This window comes from Trachemys scripta, chromosome 1 (genome assembly GCF_013100865.1).
Source record: "Trachemys scripta elegans isolate TJP31775 chromosome 1, CAS_Tse_1.0, whole genome shotgun sequence".
In the NCBI taxonomy this organism is placed as follows: domain Eukaryota; kingdom Metazoa; phylum Chordata; order Testudines; family Emydidae; genus Trachemys; species Trachemys scripta.
In genome coordinates, this window is record NC_048298.1 from 202,025,506 (window position 1) to 202,048,398 (window position 22,893).

Genomic DNA, 22,893 nt, shown 5'->3' on the forward strand with positions numbered 1-22,893 from the left:
ATGATTCTAAAAGATCCTCCAATATGGTAGTTAAGGGCAAAAATCCCAAATAGACATATTTGCTATACAGATATGTGACTTAGTTAAAGAATTAACTAATTACTAAAGAGATGTGTAGCTATTTGAACAGAATGAAACCCAACTCCATGTATTTTGCTTTTGACATATATTACTGAGTAAACTGCACGTCTCACCCCCACCTGGTCTTGTCATGTGTTAGGCGTCTAGCTGTCACCTGAGCTGGGAATGTAGTCACACAATTCTCCTATGCTTAGACCGGGCACTGGGTTGCAGTCCACTGGTATTAATCATGTTTTCTCCCACAGGTCTGACTTAGGCCAAGACCCTGCAGTTCTATTCCCTCCGGGGCAATTACAGTGCTAAGCAGTGACTTAATAAACTTCTAAAAGAAATGTATCATTTATTTAGAAGGAAACCATTCCAGAAAAAAATCATAAAAATAATCAACCTGGTTTTATGCATGTCTAGCTTACTAAGTATCTAACCATCTCCCACACTGGAACTCTAGAAGGACTAATTCCCTATAAGAGAAATGAGGTCGGTGAGGCGATATCTTTTATAGAGCTAACTGCTGTTGGTGGAAGATACACACTTTTGAGCTAAACAGTGCTCTTCTCTCTATCAGCTTAGCTCCTTGTTAGACAGTAGCCTGTCTGAAAACTCAACTCCCCTTCTCGGGGTTCAGATCAGTTTTACGCTCTTTATAGCCCTTTTGATTTCCAAGTTCACCAAACTTGGCAAAACAAGCTTACATCTTCCTTGGAGACAGGAGGTAAGATCCTTGAAACTAATAGTTTTTTCCAAGGTCTTTCAACTGTATGCTTGGTGTTTTCTGATCTGGGAAGCTGTTGTGTGTTGCCTTCCTGTTTATTATTCCGACACACCCTGGTGATCTAATGATACAATAACTTCCCCTCACAGACCAGGCCACATACAATGTTCCTATATTTTTTTACATATCAGTATTCATTACACTGTTATGTACCAGCTTCCCTTCTGTCCCAATATGAAATTTGCAGTAGCTTATTATGATAACTATGTTCACTTTCTGTGAACAATTCTAGACTAGATTCTACATGTGTGCTTGAAGCCTCCTTAAATGATCACAACTACGAGCTACTTTTTTGCTACATACATTGTAAGGTATCAAGACTGACAAATCATTATAAGACATCAGAAATCTTACATTGGTCTTCCGTGTTCTCAAAGATTACATGACATTTCTGTTGAATAGACCTAAAATATTAAGAAGTGAAGGGATTTTTTTACTAAAGATCTTCACCTCATATAATAGTCCTGTATAATTTCATAAGAATGAAAGCCAATGCAAATTTTATATGGCTAAACTGCAAATTATTGTAAAAACTATCTATTGTACAAAATGATATCCTTTCTATAGCTTTATTACAGGGCTGTAAGTATCTACTAAATTCTATAGGATGGTTCAAAAAATCTAGAGAATGATTACCACTTTCCGTTACATTCTGTAGGTCTTTTCTTTAGGTGTTGTTATGAATAATACTGGATATTTTTCCTCATGTAAAGGGCAGCAACAGTATTGAATGTTTGTTTTATTTGTTTGGTGTTTTTTATTTTTTTGACCAAAGTTTACTTATTCAGGTAGAAAAGGCTTTCTGCTTTAAATCAGGCTGACCAAAATATTGCCCTTCAAGTTTTCTTCTAAATCTCTCTCAATAACATGTTGGTCATGCAGGGATAAGATCTGTTTCCCACATCAAGCAAGACTCTATAGTCTTGGTGAAGGGCTACTGGCTGGAAGTGATCATTTCCTCCCCATATCTTCTTGGACAGGCTATGAAGGATTAACAGAGCCACTTTATGATGATACGGTTGCCTCAAGCAGCATATAGTACCACACAGTTCCTTCAGCACTCGTCCTCTTTGGGGCATGGGGGAATAGTAGATATAAGTAGCAGGTCCACTTCCATCTCCACAGCTCTTTCCACTGTAAATTCAATCATAAAAGAGTCCTGGGGTAACACATGCTTGCTATCCATAGAACTCGCTGCTGTAGACATTACTGAACCAAAGGGTAACATTTCCAATGGGACTTAGGCTCCTTACTGAAGCACTTTTGACAATTTTACTTGAAGAATTTAGTGGAATTCACAAAAAAAGAGTAAACATTTTTATGAATAATGAGAATATCATTATCCTCAGGTAAGAATAATTAAGATAAAAATATATAAAGGACAAAAACATAAACAATCACCACTTTCCAGTGGTGAGGAAGAAAATTCCATTTTGAGGCATGTAATTGAATAATATTCTAGTATGTGGGTTGAGCCGTTCCACTGAAATATAGAGGCTACTGGACCAGGTTGAACGTTGGTGTGGTATAGTATTCCTATGACCGTGAAATACAACTATAAGTGGCTTGGAGCTACTCTTTTTTTTATGTATATATTTTTTTTTTTTTTTTTTTTTTTTTTTTTTTTTTTTTGTACAAACAGGCAGCACTACAGGAATTGGAGCAAAGGCATCCCCAACTGGAGGAGCTAATAACTGCAGCACAAAATCTAAAAAACAAGACCAGCAATCAAGAGGCCAGAACAATCATTACTGATAGCAGTAAGTGGTGATTCCACTACCATATAACTCCCCAGGCAAGAAATATAGAGGGTGTTATAATAACTTTTAAGCATAGCAGCATTTTTCAAAGTATGTTTGCCACGAGAAGTGGAAATTATCTATTTTTATTTGTAAGGTAATTTTCATTAGGGTGAGAATTTTACACTAGGGTTGGATACACCCTTTCAGAGAAAGAGTCCCCATAACTTTCACAGAAAACTTGCACTAAGCCTCTCTGGAAAGTTTGATTACTCTTCTGCCCCCATTATTTTTCTATATATACATGAATGCTTTCCATGATAATCCACCAAAAAAGTGGCACAGATAGTTGGTGCAAGATAGTAATGGGGCACCTTTCCCTTCATATTATGTTGATTATGTTGCATATCAATTCCTAAATCTGGCCCTCTTATTTGTAGTAGCACCTAGAGACTCCATTTAGGGATTGAAGCCCCATTTGCTAGTTGTGGTACAAAACACTAACGGTATTATATAAATAATTTTCACATACTTCCTTGTTCTGGCTGAGACCTGAAGCACAGTGTTGCTGTGAGAGTGCCTGTTTTCATATTTGCATCCTGAGCAGAAGGTGTTAGCATCAGAAATCTTATGAAGGAATATGTTCTCATGAGAGATTCTCCCTAGCAGAGTCCCAAATGTGCGGGTTAATTCAGATAAAGTTTGCATAAGTACCTGAACTTGTTGAGTGCTTGTTCATATCAAATGTATGTAGTTCTCTTATCATTAATTTGTACTAAGGTTTCATTAAATATGTGTATATATATCTATACTCTATAGATATACAGAGTCTACTAAAGAAATGTAATGGTTATAGTCTTTTCTTGAAATGCAACCATTAACGTGAATTGTGTGTGTGCCTAGAGTCCTTTCTATGGTAAAATTGAACTTATCTTCCAAAGAAATTGCGTGAGAAATGAAAGATGAGTATATATGTTGAGGATAAAAAAAACCCACCATAAACCATTAAAAACGTTATTATAACTACAAATACATATGTAATTATTGATGCAGTATCCTTTTGCATGAGACTTGGTGAATATTTGATTTGATTTTGATCTACAGGGGTCTCCTAACCCTACTGGTTTCACTTGGACTTTGAATGTATATATAGTTGTATATTAAAAAAAACAAAGATTTTCTCCTGTTTAAATTAGGTAATATTTTATTTAGTAGGCAGAGAGATCATAAATGCAGCAGTCTTCCTGATCTGTTGGATATGTAATCTGTTGTCACATGGTATCTGCCACAGGTTTTTTTAATTATTTTATTTTTTTAATGAAAATATTTTAATGTACCTGAATATCCATATCACTGGAACTACTGTACAAAGGTTCTTCATTTCTCCCCCTCCTAATTAGAAGAGATGTTCTCAGAGCCTTTTTGATCTAGTCTTCTGAGGCACCAGACTGGATTCATGAAAGTGTTATCATGATTAGATATTTTCTGTTTGTAGAATTTTAACTACTAAATAGTATTCAGAAGAGTTATTTATCTATTTTTGAATTTTAAAGAGTGGATCAAATAATAAATAATTCAGATGTGATATTTTTAGAAAAATGCTACTATACGTGTGTAGATGTCAGAATGTGACATTTATGAGTTACCTTTTCTTAATATACACCAACTATGGGAAATTATCATTATTGCACAAATATTTTCCTGTATATTGACATTTTTCCTTATATTAAAACAATTAAGGGTCCTCTATTAGGTCTAATTCCTGAAGTACTTAGTCAGCTTTCTTGTAGGGGGTAATAGGACATTTGCTTCCTTCTAAGAGTTCTGTGGAGAAACCTCTCACCCACACAGAGATCACTGCAGGAGCAGGGTGTAAATGAAAGCTAATTAAAGATTTCAGGATTTGACTCTGTGTGAAGAACAGTTGAGTGGCTTGTTAGTGACTGCCAATTCATCTCAAGTTTGTAAGATTTAGTTCTGTTAATTGTACTAGTAGTCCTATAGCTTTTTGTGAAAGTATCAGACAATGCAATATTTTCTTCTAAAATAGTCCCATCATCTGTTTTTTAGGAATGTATCTTTCTAATAATGAACAGATTCTTAAGTCCTTTATCAGTTTTTCTCACTCCTCATACTGATGGGAGTTTTGCTTAATTAAGGATCCAGAAAAAACTGGCCCAATATTGCTTAGAAGATATATAGCACTGAACAAACATTAAGTAAAAAGCCGCACAATAACTGCATTAGGTAATTAAATATTAGTTATATGTCTGTCAAGCGATTAAAAAAATTAATCACAATCGCACTGTTAAACAATAATAGAATACCATTTATTTAAATATTTTTGGATATTTTCTACATTTTCATATATATTGATTTCAATTATAACAGAATACAAAGTGTACACTTTATATTTATACAGATATTTGCACCATAAAAAACAAAAGAAATAGTATTTTTCAATTCAACTAATACAAGTACTGTAGTGCAATCTCTTTATCGTGAAAGTTGAACTTACAAATGTAGAATTATGTAAAAAAACCTGCATTCAAAAATAAAACAATGTAAAACTTTACAGGCTACAAGTCCACTCAGTCCTACTTCTTGTTCATCCAAACACTCAGACAAACAAGTTTATTTACAATTGCAGGAAATAATGCTGCCCATTTCTTGTTTACAATGTCACCTGAAAGTGAGAACAGGTGTTCTCATGGCACTATTGTAGTGGGTTTCACAAGATATTTACATGCCAGATGCACTAAAGGTTTGTATGTCTCTTCATGCTTCAACCACCATTCCAGAATAAATGTGTCCATGCTGATGGATTCTGCTCGATAATGATCCAAAGCAGTGCAGACTGACACATGTTCACTTTCATCATCGGAGAAAGATGCCACCAGCAGAAGGTTGATTTTCTTTTTTGGTGGTTCGGGTTCTGTGGTTTCCACATTGGAGTGATGTTCTTTTAAGACTTCTGAAAGCATGTTCCACACCTCATCCCTCTCAGATTTTGGAAGGCACTTCAGATTCTTAAACCTTGGGTTGAGTGCTGTACCTATCTTTAGAAATTTCACATTGGTACCTTCTTTGTGTTTAGTCAAATTTGCAGTGAAAGTGTTCTTAAAATGAACAACATGTGCTGGGTCATCATCCGAGACCGCTATAACATGAAATATATGTCAGAATGTGGGTAAAACAGAACAGGAGACATACAATTCTCCCCCAAGGAGTTCAGTCACAAATTTAATTGACTTTTTTTTTTTTTTAAATGAGCGTCATCAGCATGGAAGCATGTCCTCTGGAATGGTGGCTGAAGCATGAAGGGGCATATCTGGCATGTAAATATCTTGCTTCACCAGTAGGGCCACCTGGGGGAGGGGGCAAGTGGGGCAATTTTCCCCAGGCCCGCAGGGACCCTGTGAGCCCTGGCCCGGCAGCGGTCTGGGTCTTCGGCAGCATTTCAGCAGCGGGGGGCCCTTCAGTCACTCTGGGTCTTCAGCAGCATTTCAGCGGTGGGTCCTTTAGTGATGCCGAAGACGCGGAGCAACTGAAAGGCCCCCCACTGCCGAAATGCTGCCAAAGACTTGGACCGCTGCCGGGCCAGGGCTCACAGGGCCCCTACGGGGCCTGGGGAAAATTGCCCCACTTGCCCCCTCCCCCAGGTGGCCCTACTGGTGAAGCAAGATATTTACATACCAGATATGCCCCTGTTCACCAGCTACAAAAGTGCCATGTGAACGCCTGTTCTCACTTTCTGGTGACATTGTAAATAAGAAGTGGGCAGCATTATCCCCTGTAAATGTAAACAAACTTGTTTGTCTTAGCGATTGGCTGAACAAGAAGTAGGACTGAGTGGACTTGCAGCCTCTAAAGTTTTGTTTTGTATTTTGTTTTTGAGTGCAATTATATAACAAAAAAAATCTACATTTGTAAGTTTCACTTTCACAATGAAGAGATTGCACTACAGTACTTTTATGAGAATTGAAAAATACTATTTTGTTTATCATTTTTACAGTGCAAATATTTTAAATAAAAAATAATATAAAGTGAGCAGTGTACCCTTTGTATTCTGTGTTGTAATTGAAATCAATATATTTGAAAATGTAGAAAAAACATCCAAAAATATTTAATAAATTTCAATTGGTATTCTGTTGTTTAATGATGAGATTAAAAATGCAATTAATTGTGATTAATTTTTTTGAGTTAATTGTGTGAGTTAGCTGTGATTAATCAACACCCCTATCTATTTATTCTCATATTACAGACATGGCAATGGAGTCACAGAAAATGAAGTGCCTTGTTCAAAACCACACAGGAAGGGAATATGGAAGTAAAACTCAGAAATAGAGCTATCAGTTCTGAAACACTAAAAAAAAAAAAATCAATTCAGAATTTTGGCCGAATCAAAAACATCAGAAAATTTTTGTTTCTGGTTGAACAAAAAGTATTTTCTTCAACCCAAAATTAAGCAATTTGTTTGGTCTTGGGGCATTTTTAACCTTTTTAAATAAAAGCAAAGGAAATGAAGGTGGTGGCGAAGGCACCCTCCTTATACCCAATATCCAGGGCACTTCTCTGGGGTGTGCAAGTCCCACTTTTAAATCCCTGCTCTGGAGCAAGGACTCAACAATGGTACTCAACTGTCAGGAGTTCTTCCTGACAGTTGAGTACCCTAACCACTGGGCTATTGGCTGTTGGGGATGGGGGTGCTTTTTCAGTCTCTTCTGTTGAAACTGTTCCACTTCGTATCAGCCACCCTCACCTATAAAATCATTCTCTCTTTCTTGCTGTCTCTCACACAGTGACTATTCAAGTATTACAGCAAAACAGCTTCAAAATGAGAAATTTAGAGGGACCTACAGTGAATAGCTAATAACCTGGCAGCTAGAATACTCACGTGAGATGGGGGAAGTACTCTCCAGAGCAGAGATTCAAACTTGTAACTCCCACATCATAGAATCATAGAAATGTAGGACTGGAAGGGACATCAAGTGGTCATCTAGTCCAGTCCCTTGCACTCATGGCAGGGCCAAGTATTATCTAGAGCATCTCTGTCTAACCTGCTCTTAAAAATCTCCAATGACAGAGATTCCACATACTCTCCAGGCAATTTATTCCAGAGCTTAACCACCCTGACAGTTAGGAAGTTTTTCCTGATGTCCAACCTAAACCACCCTTGCTGCAAATTAAGCCCATTGCTTCTTGTCCTATCCTCAGAAGTTAATGAGAACAATTTTTTCCCTCCTCCTTGTAACAATCTCTTATGTACTTGAAAACTGTTATCGTGTCCCCTCTCAATCTTCTCTTCTCCAGACTAAACAAACCAATTGTTTTCAATCTTTCCTCATATGTCGTGTTGTCTAGATTTTTAATCATTTTTGTTTCTCTTCTCTGGACTTTCTCCATTTTGTCCACATCTTTCCTGAAAATGTGGCAGCCAGAAATGGACACAGTACTCCATCTGAGGCCTAATCAGCGCAGACTAGAGCGGAAGAATTATTTCTCATGTCTTGCTTAAAACACTCCTTCTAATATATCCCATAATTATGTTTGCTTTTTTTGAACAGTGTTACACTGTTGACTCATATTTAGCTTGTGATCTACTATGACCCTCAGATCCCTTTCTGCAGTCCCTAGGTAATCATTTCCCATTTTGTTTGTGTGCAACTGGTTGTTCTTCCAAAGTGGAGTACTTTGCATTTGTCCTATTGAATTTCATCCTGTTGACTTCATAGGGAGTAACCACTGGGGAATTGGGTATTGCCATTTTTGCACTTTTTTTTTTCATTTTCACCAAAACAATTTATTCAAATCAATACAAATTCATTAAATGTTTTGGTTGACCCAAATCTGCATTTTTTTCAATGAAAAAATATTTTTGCCCAGCCCTACCCAGTGATTACTGGCTCCGATTCCTGTGCCAGTCCCTCATGTTGCCTGCTTTACTAGATATGTTACCTATTAAAAATCTAAATGTAAATGGTAGTTAGAAAAAGGTTATTGCCTTTAACAGATATTTATAGAAACTACAGTTTATCAAAACAGATGTACTGCAGTGGTTTTATTAGATCTCTCTGAAATCTATGAAAGGGAATAAAAAAATCAAGTCATAAACAGTATTGTTTTAATAAAATTGCCTTAATACTGCATAGGTTTAGTCTTCATTGTAAAAAATAGGGACAGAAAAGAAATAGAAGCTCATAAGAACAAGTTCTTTTGTTTGAAGCTTTTTTTCACTCTTACTTCATTATCTATATGAAATTGCAGGAGCTACAGTACTTAGAAAAGACTCATCTGGATAAAGAGAAGTTTGTTTAATATTTATATAATGTTATATTAAAATACCTTTTCCTTCCATCATGGTTTATGACTTCTATATTTGGAAGAATCCAAGTATAATAATTAAATTTTGTCCTGAGGAAATCTAAAAATCCCTCTATACTTCTAATATCCTTGGTAGTAAGTTTTGTTGTAACACTTCTGTGTGCTATTCATTATTCTGCATAAATACTAGCTCCAAAATGTTTTGCTTTAGCATAGATCAGAATTTTTGGTTCTTAAAAATAAAGTTGAATCAATTTATAGCCAATTCAGATATCGTGAAATTCTATTTAATTTAGTTGGGTTTTTAAAATCCTTTTTGTTTGTTTTCCATTCAGAGGAGAGAGAGAGAGAGAGAGTGTGTGTGTGTGTAGAATATATAATAAGCTGACTTCTGGTTTTGGTCAAGACTGGAAATGGAAGCACCTAAATTGTATTTTGCTGGAACCAGGAAGTTCCAGAAAGTTTGCATAAGTATATTTTCCTGATAAGTGTCCCGGCCCCAGTTTCTAAGCTTAACATAAGTTTGGATAGCCTTTTAAAGTTTGCCTTCACTACTGATTTATAGCTCAATTGTGTGATTTGGCTACTGGCCTGAGTATGCAGTAGTGTGGAGATACCAAAATAAATTACATTAGTTTTAAAGTATTGTGTGAAAAATAGCTTCTTAATGGTCCAGAGAGTCTCTTTCTGAGGGACTAGATGAAGCAAAAAAAACATGTGTACATTTTCAGTAGCTGGGTTTAAATAATGAACTGCCAAAACATTTTTGATAAGTAAATTAGGTTACGTTGCATTCAATGCATACATAATGACAGTAAATAAAAACATTTCAAGGAACTTTATTTTGACCACTAATCACACTATTGGAACTAGATGATTTCCTTTTGAAATGCATTTTGACTACGACTCTCTAAAACAAATCACAAACACATGAATAATTTATAGAGAAAATCTTCAAAAATGTTTGTTTATTTTTTGAAGAATATAGCCATACATTATTGGCTGTTAAAAAAGAGCTGTGCTTGAAATATGATGAAAAGAGTCTGAGCGTGCAGCTACATAAAAATAAACATATTTTTATTGAATACCTTGTTGTATCTGACAGCTTTATAGGAAAAATCATCAACTTATCATTCACTTCTACATGAAATCGTATGCAACTCCCATAGTGAATTACTGTGATGCTGTTGTTCTCAATGTCTTAATAAAATAGCTATCTTTATTACAATGTCATCCATATGATTTTTCTCACAGCTATTAAATATCCTTAAAAACATGACCACTTGGGTGGAAAAAAATCAAACATGTATAATCCAGAACTTGTCATCCAGTAGTCAGCCTTTTCAGGTTACAAAGATGTGCTTTGCACATGTAATTTGTTTTGAAAATTAAGATATTGATATTGTTGTGGCTGGAATGTTGAAGAAACCCAATATAAATCTTATTCCACATATTTCAAGAACTTATTACAAGCTGTAGTTTCCTGGGTAGCTTCCATAAAATGTAATACCTATTAATCATCTGACCCTTTTCTTTACATTTAAAATTATTAGGCCTCAATTATGCCTCCTATGAAGCTTACCTGTGCTGTGGAAGTGGAAGGAGTGCACTACCTGAGTGCTAATGTCAGTGAGAAATACAGCTTTGAAAGGATTAATGCGTGCTGGGAGAAGAATCCCTTGCTAACCTCTGAAATCACTTTCCCTACACAGTACTGTAGCTGCAGCCCAGACACATTCCCTTCTGGTTCTGTGTAGCAAAAGTGAGCTGGGACCTTTAAAAGGGACTCTGCCTACTCTGGGGTTGTATTGGATGCTTGGCCCTTTAAGAACAGGTATCCCTATAGTTCCCTGGAGGATCTGGGAAATTTTAATTCTTGAAAGCCATCTGACAATTCCATGACCCTTCATAGTATATAAGGGAAGCTGGACAAAGATGGTGGAATGATGCTCTGCATTTACTCGTAGGGGAAACCTGACCTGAAGGTGAGCTCTCTACTAAGAAAGTTTGAAATCAGCCAGGAAAGAGAATCCATTGAGGAGGCCTAGGCAAGAGAAGAGCCCCCTTTATTGGGGAATTGTGGGGAGTTGCATAGGAAGAGGCCCTGGGATGAAGAACTGTAGGATGCTATTCAGTCTCTGTGGTCAGGACCAGAAAAGAGAAACTCTGAACAGAGGAGTGTGCTTGTTTGAGAGACAGTACTTAAAACATGATTTAGAATGTTTTACTGTGTGAAGCAAGTGATCCTGGGCAGTGAAGTGTAACTGGGAGAAAGCTCCAAATAAACTTTCCTCTTCCAAGTAGGGGCCCAGTTGAGGAAGAGAGGAAGCACCCCATTTCCATTGTAATCAGAGAATGGAATTTGTCATAATCTGCTAGAAGACCTAGGATTTGAATAGCCAGACATAGCCAGTGCACCGGTGTTTGGTTGTTTATTATTATTTCTTTTTAACTTTGGTGACCATTTCTCTTCTTTGGGACCCTGCTACCCTGGAGAAGTGGACTCTCATGAGGCTGGGACAAGTCTGGAAAGGTACCATTGATCTGTGTGGCTAAGGAAGGCAAAGACTTAATTTAGCCTGAGAAGAGCAAAGATTATTTTCACTGGATGGTTTTGGGGTGGAGGAGTTGGCTTTATGATTTGATTAGAGGGCCAGGTCATCTAACCCTCTCTAAACATCAACCTACCTGGCCACCAGGTGTTGACAGAAGACCACCAATCAGAAGAGGGGAAACTGATGTGGAGAGGTGAAAATTTTATGTACAATCTGACAACACTAGTTGCCTTCTCTGGTGTTTCTGTGGCCACAGGACTGGCCTTTGCATAGGCATGCTAGAGGTGGAAAGGGCTCTCTCCCCTTTTAGTGCATCTTCACTAAAGGAGGCATAATTCAACATACCACGTCTACACAGAAATATGCCTTTGCTGTTATTTATGCCTTTGTGGTATCCTTTTGGCTTTTGTGGGAGTCATGCATCTCCTTACATGATTAAAGTTCCATGTGCAACCTGTTATTCTTCTGGAGTTTGAACAAAATGCTGAGTGGTATCCTTCCCTAAAAATATTGTATACCTTGTTCTCCGGGGCCTCAGAGTTTTAATTTGGTTTAAAATAATCAATGAATCCAAAAGGAAGTAAATATATTCAGTATACATCAGGGTTTAATTGCAAAAACACAAACCAAGTGTATCGGAAGATAGAAACAGGCTGGGTCAGACTCAAGGACCAGCTATTCCACTGTCCTGTCTCTGATAGTGACCTGTACCAGATGTTTCTGAGGAAGGTTTAATAACTCCACACTTAATCTGAACCCATATTAGGCTTCTTTTTTTCCTTGGATAGTTAGAGAATAGCTTCAGCACCGAAGCATTAAGTTTACTATTCCTTTACAATTTGTATGAGGATATCTTATTTTATTGAAGAAATAGCTGACTAAGCCTCAGTGATATATTTCAAATTCGGTGTGAAAGCAATGGTTTATTTTAAAGGCTTCAAAGGATGTTTAAACCGTATTTGCATGGAGACTTCCTATTTCCAGTATTGTATGGGGGGGAGGGAAGAGAAAATAAATCTTTTTAACGAAATATGGGTGAAAAACTGGATTTGTTTTTTTAAATCTTGTGCTAAGTTTAACTAAAGCTTATATAAAATACCGTATAATCTGAAAACAGTAAAAATTGGCGAGAGTTCCACAGTAGAAATGTATCCTTAATATGATGAGAGAGCATTTTATGACTCACTTGTGGCCAACCATATAAAAGAGATTACAGTCCTAAATCTCACAGCCCCTATTATTATATTTTCCTGTATGTAATTCAGTAGGATAGGCATCATGACCTGCTAATTCAGAAATGCTGCTTGCCTTTAACATACCTAAATAAAGATGATTAGAAACACAAGTTTATTTTCTGCAATTCCTGTGTGAATTTAGATACTCAATGGACACTTCAAATGGGCTGCAATTCTAGGTGTGCAATTTTGTGGGACCGTAGACAGATATCTTGCAGAAGTGTTCCTTTTTCTACAGTCAGCCAGCCATCTGGCAAATGGAATTTTGAAAGAAGCTTTGGCCTTTATGTGCACAAAAAGCCATTGTGGTAATGCAGCTTTGGGTTACTGAGGAAAATTTAGATTTAATCAAAGTTAATAAAGATGAAAGATTGTTCATCTTAACCGCTAAAATGGGTAGAGTTACCCATTGAGAGCAGCCTATGAAGGAGCCAATATTGGTGGACAATGTCCTCAGTTACAAATTTAATTATAGGTAGGGCTGTCGATTAATCACAGTTAACTGACATGATTAACTCAAGAAAATTAATCATGATTAATCACAGTTTATCAATTGAAATTTATTAAATATTTTTGGATGTTTTTCTACCTTTTCAAATATGTTGATTTCAATTACAACACAGAATACAAAGTGTATAATGCTCACTTTATTATTTTTACAGTGCAAATATTTGTAATAAAAATAATAATATAAATAAAAGATATAGTATTTTTCAGTTCACCTCATACAAGTACCATGATGCAATCTCTTTATAGTGAAAGTGCAACTAACAAATGTAGATTTTTTTAAAGTGTTTTTTTATGTGACTAAGGTTCCAGGGAGTTAGCTGAGGTCACTCAATTAGGGTGAACTGCAAAGAATGGGGCAGGCAATCCCGCAAACCCGGTGGATATTCCAATTCGTAGATTTACCAACCCAGCCCAAATTAGCTTCTATTATACTTCACTGGTTACTCAATAGTCAACAACACAGTTCCCCTAAAGTAGCCCAGCCTCAGACCTCCACCTAGACACCCAAGTCAAAAATGATGAGGATTACTGAAAATCTTATTCATCATATGAAAAAGTTTTACCAATCCCAAAGGATCGGACACAATACCTCCCAGGTTAATGGATCTTCCAGATCTTACCCAAATACACGCTTACTGCCAATTCTTATTAACTAAATTAAATTTATTAAAAAAGAAAAGAGAGAGTATGGTTAAAAGATCAGTATACATATAGACTTGAGTACAATTCTTGAGGTTCAGATTCATATCAGAGATGGTGACCTTTATAGTTGCAAAGAGTTCTTTTAGAATTTAGTCCAGAGGTTATAGTCCAATGTCCAATATCATATTCAGGGAGGTCCAGTAAGCACTGGGATCTCAGTCCTTATGGCTTAGCTTCCCCTGTATGAAGCCTCAAGAAGATCTGAGATAAAAAGGATCTGTACCCAAGCCATTTTTTTATACAGTTTCAAGCCTTCTTTGACAGTTTGGGGTCCCTCGGTGAACAATAGGAACTCATTTCCTAAGCATTGCCGGTAGTTATTCACACAGATTAACATAAGGCAATTGCCTGTTTTTCCAGCATTCATAGATGATTTGCTATACATTTCAAAGAAAGATGAATACAGAGATATCTTATGTTTACAGTTCATTTAAATGTTAAGATGTTCTTTTGATCTCTGAATTAACGGACTACAGCATAGACAGGGACTGTTTGATTACATTGTTGACCTCTACCAAGATATATGTAAATACCCAAAAACACAAACATTGTCTCCCCATATGTTTTTAAGGGTCATGCATCAAAGTTACATATCTTCACTCAAAAACAAAACAATGTAAAACTTTAGAGCCTAAAAGTCCACTTGTCCTACTTCTTATTCAGCCAATCACTAAAACAAACAAGTTAGTTTACATTTATGGAAGCTAATGTTGCCGGCTTCTTATTTACAATATCACAAGAAAGTGAGAACAGGCTTTCACATGGCACTTTTGTAGCTGGTATTGCAAAGTATTTACGTGCCAGATATGCTAAACATTTGTATGCCCCTTCATGCTTCAGCCGCCATTCCAGAGGACATGCTTCCATGCTGATGACGCTCATTTAAAAAAAGTCTTAATTAAATTTGTGACTGAACTCCTTCAGGAAGAATTGTATGTCTCCTACTCTATTTTATCCGCATTCTGCCATATATTTCTCGTTATAGCAGTCTCAGATGATGACCGAGCACATGTTGTTCGTTTTAAGAACACTTTCTCTGCAAATTGACAAAACTCGAAGAAGGTACCAATCTGAGATTTCTGAAGATAGCTACAGCACTCGACCCAAGGTTTAAGAATCTGAAGTGCCTTCCAAAATCTGAGCGGGATGAGGTGTGTCGCATGCTTTCAGAAGTCTTAAAATAGCTTTTGATCATTATCGAGCAGAACCCATCATCAGCATGGACACATCTTCCGAAATGATGGTTGAAGCATGAAAAGACATACAGACCTTTAGCGCATGTGGCATGTAAATATCTTGCGATGTTGGCTACAACAATGCCATATGAATGCCTGTTCTCACTTTCAGGTGATATTGTAAATAAGAAGTGGGCAGCATTATCTCCGGACACAATACCGCAAATGTAAACAAACTTGTTTGTCTTAGAGATTGGCTGAACAAGAAGTAGGACAGAGTGGACATGTAAGCTCTAAAGTTAAATTGTTTTATTTTTGAATGAGGTTATCTTTTGTACATAATTCTATATTTGTAAGTTCAACTTCCATGATAAAGAGATTTCACTACAGTACTTGTATGAGGTGAATTGAAAAATACTATTTTTTTACATCACAAATATTTGTAATAAAAATAAATATTAAGTGAGCACTATACACTTTGTATTCTGTTATAATTGAAATCAATATATTTGAAAATGTAGAAAACATCCCAAAATATTTAAATACATTTTATTTTATTATTGTTTAACAGTGTGATTAAGCGATTAATTGCGCTTAATTTTTGTAATCACTTGACAGCCCTAATTATAGGAATATATTTGCCAGTCCATTTGCAATCTTGAATGGGCAGGAATACTGAGTGTACCTTCTGAAGGGGATTTACTGTATGTTCAGCAACGCAAATACAGATCAAAGTGTAGGGCAGGGTAGGCAACCTATGGCTCATGTGCCGATGGCGGCACGCGAGCTGATTGTCAGTGGCACTCACGCTGCCTGGGTCCTGGCCACCAGTCCGGGGGGCTCTGCATTTTAATTTAATTTTAAATGAAGCTTCTTAAACATTTAAAAATGTATTTACTTTACATACAACAATAGTTTAGTTATATATTATAGACTTATAGAAAGAGACCTTCTAAAAAATGTTAAAATGTATTACTGGCACGCAAAACCTTAAATTAGAATGAATAAATGAAGACGCGGCACACCACTTCTGAAAGATTGCCGACCCCTGGTGTAGGGAATCACACTTCATCACTGCACCTGTATTCCCAGTGGCACTGTGGCAGTGTTGTCTTCTTTTAAAAAAAAAGAACACCACCACTCTGGTTGATCCAAATAGTATAACTTTTTTTTCTCAGATGTGCCCTCCCAGGTCTCAATGAGGCAAGTGAGGTGTGATTGGACTCGCAGGGGATTGGCCAGTCCCTGAGGTGCTGATGAGGAAAACACTTGTGCTCAGCCATACATCATCCTCTTCTTCCCCTTTCATTCTTTATTGTTCCTTAGAGCACACTTAGGGAATATGCCTCCAACGAGGACAGTGGGGAGAGGGAAGGGTTTGGGAAGCTGATTGGCTCACACAAGGGGATCCCTGTATTTAAAGCTTTGCTGGGCATCCATCAGACAATCTTGCTCTTGTTGCTATTGCTGCCTTGTTCTCCCTGCCGATAGGTGAGATAATGCTATGCTGTGTTTCCAGGATACGGTGCATCTGATCATATTGTTTTGGGATCAGGAATGATTTTTTTCCCTCTGAGTTAAACTGCCAAGGTTTTTCAGGGGGTGGATCAGAGGTGTTTTGCTCTCATTGCAGCATCCCAGAGGCTCAGTTTTATAAGAAGAAAAGTAAGAATAGGACTTTAATGTTAGGAAGTAATATGGGACTGTCTAGTTAATCACAACCTGTGGCCTATGTCCAGTGCAAATAAAAGGACTGGGTTCCAGAGCAAATGAATAAGAGGTAGATGACTGGCCGCCCTCAATTTAGATCTCCACTGGTATTCTAAACTCAGTGCTGGGTAGATACATGATTTTTTTAAGGTTAAAAATTCTTTTTATAGGGGGTTTGTGGGTTTGATGTAAATATTACTGGGTGAAATTCTACAGCCTGTGTTATGCAGGAGCTTTGGCTATATCAGAGGTTGCCAAACTGTGGGGAACGCCCTGCTTAATGGGGAACATGATGAGGTTAACAAGGGTGGGGGGGGGTGGAGAGAGGGCGGTGAGCAGCAGGGGTAGAGGTGCTTCCGAGTCAGCTGCATTCTGCTGACCCCTGGTGGCCCCGCCTGGTGGCACTGTTAGGAGGTTGCTGCCCTTGCAGCAGGTAAGAAGCAGTTACAGCTGAGCAACCAGTATCCACTCTTGACGGGTGTGCATGGGGAGAGGGAGAGAGTAAACTGGGGGCACCCCAGCCTCCCCACCTCCTGCAGGAACCCAGTGCCTATCCCTGCATCCCCCAGACACCCAGCACTCACCACACCCTGCATCCTTCCACGCACCCACCCCAACACCCTGCCTCCTCCTCTCCCTGGCATAGCCAATTTATCTGACCGGGCTATCCCTCTCCTGTCTCCTGGATGGGAAGGTGGTGCAGGGGGGGGAGCGAGGGACATGCATGTGGCCTGAATCACCAAAGGGGAGAAAGCAAAAAAAAAAAAAGTTTGGGAACCTCTAGGTAAGATGATTGATAATGATCCCTGCTGGCCTTAAAATCTGTGAATCTATCGGTGTTTATTTTTTGTATGTGTTAAGTCTATTCCAGATCAAGGGAAAATAGTATTTTCTATCCCTTTTTAGTTAAGGCATTTTTTTTTTCCAACCAACTGTTAGGATATTTTTCTTATCTATGAAGTCAGAAATCCTCACAGAGATTGTGCTATGTGGTTTGGAAGCTTTCCACTGTTTCCTTTAAAGGAGTAAATAAGTTCTGTTTTAACAAAGAAATCACATCTCAGAAAACACGATTGCTTTCCTTCTTGCCATGTGCCTGACATAGATTTCTAATATTTTATTTGATTGTTAAAGTTTAATCCATTCATTAGTATTCATAAGGCCAGAAAATTATTTGGCTCTTACAGCTTAGCGCCCTCATTGTTCTTTGCATCAATTTGTTCCGCTGTTCCATATTGTCCAACTAGTTGTCCATGTGAGCAAACATTTGGACAAGATGTCATAATATTTTGTTTGTTTGTTTTGTTTATTAAGCCTACTTGATTTGGGTTCATTTCTTCCAGGAATGTTCTTAGCGAATATTGAATTGTTGACATTCCCTATTTCTTTACTTGGTGGTGGGATAGCTAGCAATTTTTTCATCAAAATAGGGCATCACCACTTGGGCTGTGAAGTAATCTTGAACATTGTCTTTGTTTTTAAATCTTTGGCAAGCTAATACAATTTTAAATAGCAGTTAGAGACAAAGTGGGCAGTGAATTGTTCCATTCATAGCTGTTGCCAAGAACTGTGATGTCACACAGGTACTTTGATCTGTACCCAAGCAACTTCATTGATATTTTACATTATTATACACACATGTGGCATCCTGTTATTCATATTATTTTAATAATCTGAGCAAACACTGAAAACCCAATCCAGTGGGATTTCTTCAACATGTCTTCAATTTTAAGAGCAACGGAGATACTAATCTCCTGCAATAAACCTTTGAAAAGTCCCTTCAGAACAAGGTGAGCAGGACATGTTTGTTTGATGGTATTACATGTCATTCAAATTTATCTGACCAGATGGGTGTATTTCAAGCACTCAGGTCAGCTTCTTCCAACTTGGTGCCTAAATTTAGGCAACATATAAATCCATATTCAGGCCAGGTCTACACTACAATGTTTTGATGGCATAGCTATGTTGGTCAGGAGTGTGATTGTCAGAGTGTGTTGAACAGATCATAGACAGGGTGAAAAATAAATAACAAAAAAACAAAAACAAAATAAATGAGGAAATTAATTGTACAGAAAAGAAGCACTCAAAATATGGACAAACTATGACTGAATTGGTAGCTTACTGAGAGTATGACGCGTGACATCCAATGTGAATAAAATGGAGCCATATAAAGATTAAAAAACTGTTCTATTTATACAGGGCCATAATTTTTTTATGGAATGTACAGCAGACACAGGGCCTGCTCTGCTAAATTACAATATGTGCATGTAGATGCAACATTACCAGTGATGATAAGCAAAATGCAGTGTTCTGGTGCATGTTTTGGGCAATCTCTTTCTTTTTTTTTTTTAAACAGGGTGCAGCCCACAAAGTTGACAGATATATGTTGGAATCTACAGTCCTCAGCTGGGATACATGAATATAGTTTTGGGACACATTGTAAAGCACTCTGCACCACATTTGTCCCACAAGCTGTACTTTGCCTACTCCGGTAGATTTTGTATGGTTCTGGGTTTCCTTGAGTTGTGACTAAACCAATAAGAAGAAGACTGTGTTTTGAGCATCTCTAAAGCTCTTTGCAAGTGCAATCTGAATAAATAGCTGATTAGCTTGAGTAATTCATTCATTTCCTAAGAAACTGGTTGTTGTTTCCAGCATTTGGTGATTGCTTGTTATCTGATATACAGAATGCTCATATAGGCGGTAATACTATTGACTGCTTCTAAAGGAATGTTCTGTGTGTGTCCTTGGTTCTTTTAGTAGCATTAGTAAGCAACTGACATTTCTTCCCATCATGGCTGTTACATTATGCCCTTCCTTGCAAAAAAATGTGTGGAAAAGGAAAATCTTGGTTAGAAACGTTTCAGGGTAGTCATTGCAAAAGAAATCAACAATTAAACACTGTATACTTCCTTCTTGGGGATGGCCCAGTGGAGAAGAGACCATCTCTAAGAATACCTAGCTAAATCCTAGCCTAGAGGTTCTCAGACTGTGGTCCTTGGACCACCAGTGGTCCGTGAGGTCCATTCAGGTGGTCCGCAGATAGTTCCCTCTAAGGTGTGCGCGTGGGCAGCTGCACACAAGAGAATGAAGGGCCACCCACCTAGTTAGTGGAGCCGCATAGGTGTGGCTCCACTAATTAGTTGCCTGGACCATGGAGAAGACACACATGTAAGGTGAGGTGGTGGCCTTGGGGAGAATAGGGGGTAGGTGGCAGGGGCCAGTGGGGTGAGAAGAGGGGGGGGGGAATTTGGGACGTACAGGGCTGCAGCGGCCAGAGAGAGGCAATTTCCCCCCCTCCGTCCCAGCCACAGCTCGGGGTCTTCCACAGCAGGGGAGAGAGGGAGAGATCCCCCTCCTTCCCAGCCCAGCATATTTAACTTTTTAAGTTTATGTAGCTGTTAATTAATGAGATACAACAAGTCCTAATGTCACACACTGTCACAAGGTGCCATATTATGTGACTTTGTGAATGAATGAATGAATCATATTTAAAGATGGGAAAGAGCTATCCCCTTACTTAAAAAAAGTGCCAGTAGCATCCCTTGCTATGATGATATCTAGTCCCTGACAGTTTTTCACTTTTCCTGTTAGTTAAGGGTACCAGCACTCCTCGGGTAGCTCCATCACTTTCTGCATAAGCGCTTGTTTTTAAATACAAAACAGAAATTGTATAGCCAATATGGTAGCAGAGAGAACTTTTTTGAATGATATTCTGAATTACTCCTGAGAATGATAGAAAAAACATTTGTTCTATACAATCTGTGAGCTGCCCATATTTATCTTAATTGCATATTAACTCTGCAGTCTAATAATGACTGTATGAATGTGCATTTTAACTGTTTATGATAGCAAAAACTTCCAACCATTATGGGATGGGCAACGGTAGAGTACCATTTTTAAAAGCTCTGACACCCTGCCTACAGTATAGTCTGTTGGGCATTTTCCAGTCTAATTTTAAATTACATCTGGACTCTTGCATCTCAGGCTGGTGAAGATTTGAAGTGGTGTGAAGGTGATGCTGTCACTCTCTGCAGAGAAAGAATGGGTAGCTGGCATCAGACTGAAAGCATCTTCTTATGAGTGTGGCAAATGAATGTGCTTTTGAGAAAGAAGACAGAATGGGGCAGAAGAAGTGGGGGAAACTGTCAATCCAAAATGAAAGGGTAGAATAAAAGTCCAAAGAAATAACTCTTAGGCTGTCTCTTTCTGAGAATCTGCCTCAGAATAGCAAGAGCTCTGTGTCAATATTTCCTCTGGTCAGAGTCACTTCTTTAAGAGTGCAAACTGGATTTTCCCACCTAGTTGACTATTAATTGACTTTTTCCTCAGGAACTCTAGTTATACCTCTAAAAGAAGCAAGTTTATTTAGTCTTTCACAGAAGTCCTGTCTTAAAGTAACTGAGGAATACCGAGCTCTTTTCAGCTCAGGTGAACAATGGAAGTAAAGAAAATGACGTACTCCAGCCACTTGGCTATATACAGTCTGATCTTTGAACCCTGCTCTCTGTTAGATTTACAGCCTCTTTTTTGGTACAAACCTTTGTAGGTTTCTTTGGTTTGTGCTGGTTTGAGTCCCCGCTGCTCAGTGTTCAATGAAATCTTCCTGCCCCTGAGTGCAGCCTCTCTTTTTTGAGACAAATGTCTTTTACAGCTATAACAAGGGTCAGCTGAAAGTATTTCCTACTTCCCTCAGTGTCACCTTAACTCCTTCCTTACAAGACAGCATGCATGTTTCTATACACTCTATCGCACATCCATGAAACTGCCTGGAGTATCCCTGTTTTCAGGACAGTGGGTGAAAAGCAGCACATGCTCAGATGTCTTGAGCCTTCAAAAGTCCAAAGAAAAAAAAATAAGGCCAGACAAAATCAAAATATATTCTGTAAAATTGTAGAGCAGCCATTGTCCAAACAGAATAAATCTCTAAAATTTGCTGTTTCCATTGTGGAGAAAAATCAATGTACTGAGTATGTTCATTCAATTAAGAGTTGTATATGGAGCCCTTCTGTTTACGGTTTTAGATGAGTGAAGTGAGCCATCAAACTTTAGACGCCTCTGTTTAGTATCGTCAGACAGAAGGTTTGGTGATAAGTGTGCAGGAAAAACTGTGGTCTGGGAGAGATAAGGAAGCCTCAAAAGGCAGCATTAAAATGGTCTGCACTCTCCAAGTGCCAATCAGCTAGCCAATTTAGTTTGAAAAAACAAGAAGACATCATTTCAGAGGGGAGGCAATAAGGGCACTGGGACTGGTAACAACTGCAGTTCTTATGTCACCTGATTGATCACAAGGAGTATGTGGGGCTAACAAGTTACTACAGCTAAGGACAGGGAGGAGGCAGACACATTGTGCTATCGCTCCCAGCCATGGAGCCCACTGATGCCAATTCTTGCAATTTTATCATAAGCATCTTGGTATTTGGTGTCAAGAATCAGAGGGGTAGCCGTGTTAGTCTGAATCTGTAAAAAGCAACAGAGGGTCCTGAGCACCTCACCCTCCCTGGTTGAACTAACCTCATTATCTCCACACTGATTTATACCTGCCTCTGGAGATTTCCATTACTTGCATCTGAAGAAGTGAGGTTCTTACCCACGAAAGCTTATGCTCCCAATACTTCTGTTAGTCTCAAAGGTGCCACAGGACCCTCTGTTGCTTTTTGGTATTTGGTGTTTGTCTTAGAGCCTCACTTTGTGGAATCATGTGATGTGAGAATCTCAGCTCTTTTTTAATATACATTTCTAATTATCAGTATTTCAGTTGTTGGGTTTAGTGTGAAGATGCTGGCTGGTGATGGTGGCCCGTGACGTAGAGGAGTCAAAATAGATGAGCAGGTGATCCTTTCTGGCCTTAAACTCTATGGGTACATCTACACTACAGCGGGGAGTCGATTTAAGATACGCAAATTCAGCTACGTGAATAGCGTAGCTGAATTCGACGTATTGCAGCCGACTTACCCCGTTGTGAGGACGGCGGCAAAATCGACTTCTGCCGCTTTTTGTCGGCGGCGCTTACTACCACCTCCGCTGGTGGAGTTAGAGCGCCGATTTGGGGATCGATTGTCGCGTCCCGACGGGACGCGATAAATCGAT

General features: G+C 38.3%; 1 protein-coding gene across 11 annotated transcripts in view; it reads left to right on the top strand.

The window, feature by feature from the left end:
* Window positions 1-22,893, top strand: part of DMD (dystrophin) — a 1,855,422-nt gene that overhangs the window by 1,367,664 nt on the left and 464,865 nt on the right. For all 11 annotated transcript variants that reach the window (XM_034754682.1, XM_034754655.1, XM_034754674.1 and 8 more), the window contains one exon: window positions 2,496-2,613. In XM_034754682.1, the coding sequence (XP_034610573.1) occupies window positions 2,496-2,613 (118 nt within the window). The remainder of the gene's footprint in view (window positions 1-2,495; window positions 2,614-22,893) is intronic.